Here is a 6577-nt window from a genome sequence, read left to right as displayed (position 1 = left end):
CATCCTAAAGCAGCCCTGCATGGGGAGGGAACTGCGAGTTACCCCAAATGAGGACACAGGGAAGATCCCTTGGCTTGTCACCACCAGGCCACTCCTCAGCTCCCATCCCAGTCCCTGAGGCACTCCCCAAGTCCTGGACAACCCAGGGAAGTTGTCCCATCCCTGTATCCCTCTCCTCCCTGGATTTCTGACAGTGCTGAGGGTGTCTGTTCCCCCATGGCTCTCAGGTGACTTTAGCCCACAGCATTGCATCCATTCAAAACTTCTCCTGAAGATCACCAAATTATTCCCATTTTCCCAGCAGATAACGCCTTTCAAACCAACCCATGAGCTAGTCCTTCCTTTCCCACATGCTCAGCAGCAAACACAGGGTGACATTCCTGGAAAACATCCCCTTTCAGCTGGTTTCTGCTTTAAAATCTGAGCTGCAGCTGGACACAAGCTCACACCAGGGGATTTCCAGGAAGGCTGGGGTGCTGCTGTGTTTTGGGGCTGGCACCCCACTAATCAGGGGGGGAAGGCAGTGGGGGACAGAGCTGCTGTCCCCAAAATGAGGGGAAAAGGGGGGAACCAAAGGGACAAGCTCCTCTAGAAAGGCAAACTCAGCATCTGATCCTGGCTCACTTAACAGCGAGGTTTTGCCAGGGATTTGGGGATCAGAGGTGGTTTGAATGATAATTACCCATCTTCAGCTGTCACCCAGGAGGTGTTTATTTGAGGAATCGTTGTGACCATAATGTAGGACTTTCAGCTCTTTTTATTTCGTTGATTTAGTGGATTTTCATTCTGGCTTTCCTTTCATTTTCTGGAAGCACTACAAACCCAAAGTCCTACAGCATCACCCCTCTCTGCGAAATGCATTTATACAGATTTATTTTTTTTTAAACAAAGACTAAAGCTGAAGTGCTTACAGCCAGGGAATCACCCAAAATTTGAACACTTGCCAGGTACCATTTCCACCCATAAGAAGTACCAATCCTTTTTCCAGATGACATTCCAGGACATTGATTTTTTTTTTCTTTCCTCCAACATCGCCGCTACTTCAACAAAAGAGGGAAAATGGGGTTTTTTTATACAGAAGAGGGAATCCAAGAGGTGGAAAAGCTCATCTACACCAGCCAAGCTTTGAAATTGAAATCTGCCCTTTTAGGATTAACGAGGAGAGCGATAAAACAAGGGAACAAAATTTACAGAGGGAGACATCAACTCTCTCCTCACGAGCAGCCTCAGCCGCAGGGGAGAATGCTGCCTGCCCACAAGTCGTGGGGCAGGACGCAGAAATTCCCCACAGCTCCCACTCCGTGCGAGGTCAGCCTCCACGCTCGTCGGGGTCCCTTCTGGCCCGAAAATCTATGAATCTATTGATGCTCTGAGGCTTAAAAAGCAGCAGCTGCTCCTACGCAGCACCTAGTTCTCAGAAGCATTTGGAATAATGGATCCATATTGTGCCAATGCATACTAATGTTAATATACATTTGCGGCACACAATGTGACGGCTTTGGAGACACCCAGGTGTCAGATGGAATCAGTGTCACTGCCACACCGGACCGGGACTCCAACGCGGGTCCCTGTTGGCTTCTCCAGCGGGAAGCTTTGGCTCCTTTGAAATGATTGTGTTTAGCCCTTCTGTTTCTGGAGGGGAGGAAAAAAAAATAAATAAAGGAATTGTACAATCAGGACTGGTGCCTGCAGTTAGCACAGGGTGAGGGATGGGGATGTGAGGGAAAACAAAGAGAGGAGCTGCGTGAGGAGTGCCCAAGGAGTTCAGGGGTGTAGCCTCCTCGTCTCCCCGTTAATCTCCTCTAGTGCATCAGTGCAAAGAAATTAGGGCCAAAAGCAGGTGCTGCTCCCAGCTCTGTCCCTGCTGAAGTCCAGAGAAGTTGCACCAAGCACTTGAGACCCAAAGACCTGAGCCTGCCTCTGCTGGATTTAATCCCCTTGCAGCTTTCAAGGGCACAATCCGGTTCAGATCCTGCTGCCTCGGGTTGGGATTTTGGGGGCACAGGAGGAACAGCAGCTCACCCCAGCCCCACTCCCTCCACACCCTCCACACCTGGGCGAGTGTGCAAGTGTAGAGAAGTACTCTGGGTGTGGAAAATTTGCACCTCACACCCGCCCTGGGTAGCTTGTGAGAGCTCTGTGCGTGTGTGGAATATCTTCATATTTATAGATACCTTGTCTTCTCAAAATCAGCATCAGCCTTGCCCAAATTCCCTGCTCAAACTCCCTTGCTGTTCATCTCTTTACAGGGATTCAGGACAGCAGCAAGTCCTCAACTGTTTGAATGCTCATTATTCCAATTGTCCAGTCGGTCCCGGTGCTGGGGACAAGGCGACTTTGTCATCACGCAGGCACTGCAAGGGTTAAGGCTGACCCTGCAGTGGGACTCACGCAGGCTGGACTGATCCCTGGCCATCCCTATCTCCCTTTGTGAGGAGTTGCTTCCCATGGAAAAGCTAAACCTATGTTCCTCTCCTGCTGGTTTTTTCCCTGTTATTATAATTTTTTTAATGCTATGACAAATATTAAAAGGGAAAAAAGAATTGAAAGGAACTAACAGCTTCCTAAGTCCCCAGGGACTCTGATCCCCTTTAAACCCTCCACGACCCCACACAGCACCCTGCTTCTGGATCTTCTCCCCTGGCTTCTGGACATCCCGGAAAGCCCAAGATAGCCAGATGTCAGCGGGATACCCCCACAGTCAGAGCAGGTACAGCTGTTTTCATGGCCCTGCTTGTGATGAAGGGAGTCGGGTGTGCATTTCCAGTGTAATCATGTCAGCAGCAGCAAGTGGGGATGGAGGAGAGGGGAACGCAGGAGGGATAAAGCAGCGCGGCCCTGTGCCCAGGTGACAGTGACAGCCCGGGCACACCCAGCACAACCGCACATTAGGCAGCTGATGAGGTTAGAGAGGTTCCACGAAATCTTCCCATTCCCTGAGGCAAAGGAGGAATTATCCCATCCCTGCCCAAGGCGAGGCCCTCCTGCCCGGGCTGCTCACCCGGGGTGTGCAGCGGGTGTTGGAGCGATCCAAGCCAAACCCTCAGCCCCATTCCAGGAAGGGCCCTCTCCTCTGACCTGCACGGAGAGAAAAACCTCATCCCCCGGCACGGAAAGATGGGGCTGAGGGCTGGTTCAGCTCCCCCGGAGCCTGGGTACGTCAGAGAAGGCAGGGCCACGGCGCTGGGTGTTGCAGGGGGAACGTGCGTGTGCGAGGGCTGGTTTTGTGCGGAACGCGGCACGGGGATGTGCTCCCGAGCCGCGGGGCTGTGGGGAGCGAGGATTTGGGGAGCGTGTAGGGGAGCAGGGGCTGTGCCTCACGTGGGCAGCGGTGAAGGAATGCGGGCAATGCGCGGGGAGGGCGGCGGGAGAGGAGGAGGCAGACAAAGGGACACCCCAAGCCCTTCTCCCGGCCAGCTGCGGTGGGGACACCCCGCAGGCGACCCCTGCTCGCTGTCCCGAGGCTGCCATGTGTGTGTAAGGACAGCAGCGTTTGCACAAACTCCCGAGCGTCGCCTCTCCGTGACACTCGGGGTTCGCCGCTTCATTTTCCCGGCTCCCCGCAGGCACCGGCTTTTTGGGGTTTTTTTAATCGCTGTGAAGTGAAATAAAAACCGCTCTGGGATCCCAAGGGCCACAGCAGGGCAGCAGCCCCGCTCCCCTCGGGATGAAAGATTGGGGGTGAAGGGGGTCCAGTGGGTGGCTGATAATTCTGTGGTGCTGTCGGCAAAATTTCCGGTCTTTCTGGCCGAGGAGGTTTTCTGTGGGAGAAGGGAAACGGGAAGTGAGAGAAAAACGGGGAGCTCGGAAGGGAATGTGTGTGAAATGAGAGGAGGAAACGAAAAATGGAGCAGCAGAGGGTGTGGGGAGAGAGAAAGGAAGAAAGAGGAAGAGAGGAAGAATAGAGAGGAGAGAAAGAAAAAGGATTGGGGAAGGAAAATGAAAAGGAGAAAAAAAAGAAAATGAGAGAATCGGAGGGGAGAAAGCAAAAGGAGATAAACAGGAAAAAAATAAAATGAGAAAAATATGAGAAAAATGAAGGGGGAGAAAAGGAGAAAAACAAAAAAGAAATCAAAGAGAAAAACAGGAGAGGAAAACCACAGAAAACACGGAGAACAACAGAAAACCAGAAAGAATATAATGAAAAAAGAGAGAAAACAAAAAGGAAAAAAGGGAAAAAAGACCAAAACAAAAAATAACAGCAGAGAGGGGAAGATCGAGGTAGAGAGCAGGCAGGCGGTGGAGAACAGGGGAGGATGGCAGCCGTGCCCGGTGCCCGCAGGACTGGGCGGGGGATGGGGCTGGGGGCGGCCGGGCCGCGAGGTTCAGCACCCTGGAGAGCTCCGCGGCTCCGGCGGGACACGGAGACACCGAGGGGGACATGGCAGGGCCAGGCAGGGCTCGGGGGCTCGGCCGGAGCCGGCGCTGCTCGGGGCCGCCATCCCAGCAGGGCTCCTCCATGCCGGGCTGTGTCAGCTCCGTCCTGCCGCGGGACTCCTCTTCCACTCGGGACGGGGAGGGGACGGAGCGGCGTTCCTGCTCCGCTTTCCCCCATCGCCAGCCCCTGAAAACCGCCCCGCGCCCCTCCCGTGGAGCTGCCCCTCCTCCCTTGCCGACCCCCTTGGTTCCCGTGGCTTCGGGGCGCTCAGTGTCCCCCCGAGTCAGCAGCAAGGTGGGCGCGCTGCCCTCCCCTCATCCCACCCGTGGGGGCCGAGCGCTCCCCCCTCCCTAATTCCCAAATAAATCCAAGGAAAGGGGGGAGGACCCGGAGGGATGCAGCCGGAGGGGGTCACCCCACACCCCGACAGCTCTGGGGGTCCCGAGTGAGGGGGGTACGCGGGGCTGAGACCCCCGACGGGAGCACGGGGACAGCTCCCCTCCCCTCCCTGCCTCGCCAACAGCACCGCAGCCCCCAACTCCAGCCCTGCCCCCCGTGTGCCCCCCGACCCCCCCCGCTCCGGGGGCTGCTGCCCCGCCAGGGCGGACTCCCCACGCACCGGCTCGCTCCGTCCCGCCGCTGCTATGCGGAGCTCCGCGGTTGCCGCCGGCTTTTCTCATGCAGATTCCCTCTTTCACACCTCCCAAACAAAAGCAAACGGGGGCATCGCCTCGCCGTGTCAACACACACGCTCATTAGCGGGGAGGCGGCGGGGGGAGCGGGTGGGAACGGCTCGAGCAGCCCCTCCGGGGGGGCGGTCGCATCGACGGGAGGTTGTAGCGGGCCGGGGGATCACCCGAGGAAATTTTGGAGCGAGTTCTTTGCCGCATCCCCCTCGAGTCACTAAGTTTCCGAAGGTCTGGGTTCGCCTCTCTCCGGCTCGTTTCTATCAGCACACGCTGCTCGCAGCCAGGCTTTGCCCACCCGCGGCTCGGCATCGCGGGGAGAGGCAGCTGGGGGGGATCGGGCCGGCTCGGCGCAGAGCGGGACCCCGGGCAGGGCCGGGTTAGCCCCGGGGAGCCGGCGGGAAGGTGGGGATGAGGGTCCCGGCATCGTGCTGGATGGAGCCAGCAAGGGCTGGGGCTGTGCAATTAAAGCTTCGCCAATTACCGCAGGAAAAAAAATAACAGGGACTGATTCAAACGGCTGTGGGGAGGTGGGGAGCGACTGTGGAGAGGTCGAGGGGAGCAGGGAGAAGCAGCACCTCGGTCGGCGCTGGCTGTCCCCGACCCGGGAGCGACATCCCGGCCGGGGTCCCGCGGGGTCTCGGGGCGCTCCAGTGACCGCGCTCCGCACAGAGCTCGCACCGACGGCTCTCCGGGCTCCGCGGTACCCGCTTGGCTCCCCCGCCCGAGATTTTTGTGTCTTCACTTCGGGTTGCGATTTTTTTTTTTTTTTTTTTCCTTGGTGGTGGTTTGTGTTTGTTTCGCTTTTTTCCCGTTAAACCGCCTCGGCACAGCCCGGTCCCGCGGCCGCTCCGCCTCTCCCGGGGCTTCTCCCCGCCGCAAGCCCCGCCGTTCGTTTCGTGCCTTTTCTTCCACCGAAACCCCGCGCAGGAGCTCGGAGGGAAGGAAACAAAAAATTCGTTAAAAATAAGCAAACGGGGGAAAAACCCGAATTAAACCCCCTCCCGGTTGCTGGTTTGCATTCGGGCAGAGATTGGAGAGGATCGGTTTGTTTGTTTTCTCTCTCACACCCCCCGGCGATTCCAGCGACACCCGTGGGGAGCACAGGGCTGGGGCACCCCCCGTGCTCGGCACCTTCCCGGGGCCCCTTCTGCGGGATGGGGAGGAGGGGGAGAAGGCTCGGCGGCTCGGGGGGGCTGCGTGGGGCTTTGTGCGGGGCCGGGGGGGCCGCATTGTTCGCCGCCGCCGTGAACACTCGCACTCGCACTCACACTCACCTCGTGTCCCCCCCGCCCCAATAAGACGGAAATTTCCATGTCCCAGCTGCCTTCCCCTTTTAACCTTGGTATTAATTTAGGACGGATCTTTTTAAACAGCCCTGTAATGCATTCAGACGCTGCTGGAGGTTTATATTTTTTTTTTTTTCCTTTTTTTTCCTTTTTTTTTTTTTTTTTGTACCGTGGGTTATATTTACACCCAAAACAAAATAATTACACTTTTGTTGGCGAGAGAA

General features: G+C 56.6%; 1 protein-coding gene across 1 annotated transcript; it reads right to left on the bottom strand.

The window, feature by feature from the left end:
• Nucleotides 1-811: 811 nt before the first annotated feature.
• On the bottom strand, nucleotides 812-5063 carry LOC146430430 (uncharacterized). Its single transcript, XM_085076340.1, has 4 exons — nucleotides 4998-5063; nucleotides 3590-3761; nucleotides 3160-3267; nucleotides 812-1790 (listed from the first exon to the last, which is right to left on the bottom strand). Exons 1-4 carry the CDS (start codon nucleotides 5056-5058, stop codon nucleotides 1532-1534), a joined length of 600 nt encoding a protein of 199 aa, XP_084932466.1. The 5' UTR covers nucleotides 5059-5063; the 3' UTR covers nucleotides 812-1531.
• Between the last annotated feature and the right edge of the window lie 1514 nt (nucleotides 5064-6577).

Source organism: Lichenostomus cassidix, chromosome 15 (genome assembly GCF_008360975.1).
Source record: "Lichenostomus cassidix isolate B80296 chromosome 15, HeHo_3.0, whole genome shotgun sequence".
NCBI lineage: Eukaryota > Metazoa > Chordata > Aves > Passeriformes > Meliphagidae > Lichenostomus > Lichenostomus cassidix.
Note: the sequence above shows the minus strand (reverse complement) of the source record. Positions and strands in the feature narration are given on the sequence as shown.

What these genes read in the sequence shown, in the direction of transcription:
- LOC146430430 (XM_085076340.1), bottom strand. Translation starts at nt 5,058, where the DNA reads ATGAGAAAAGCCGGCGGCAACCGCGGAGCTCCGCATAGCAGCGGCGGG. An exon ending in CGGCGGGACGGAGCGAGCCG is followed by an intron (nt 3,762 to 4,997) that starts GTGCGTGGGGAG and finishes CTTCTCCCACAG; the next exon opens with AAAACCTCCTCGGCCAGAAA. An exon ending in GTGGCCCTGCCTTCTCTGAC is followed by an intron (nt 1,791 to 3,159) that starts GTACCCAGGCTC and finishes AGGAGATTAACG; the next exon opens with GGGAGACGAGGAGGCTACAC.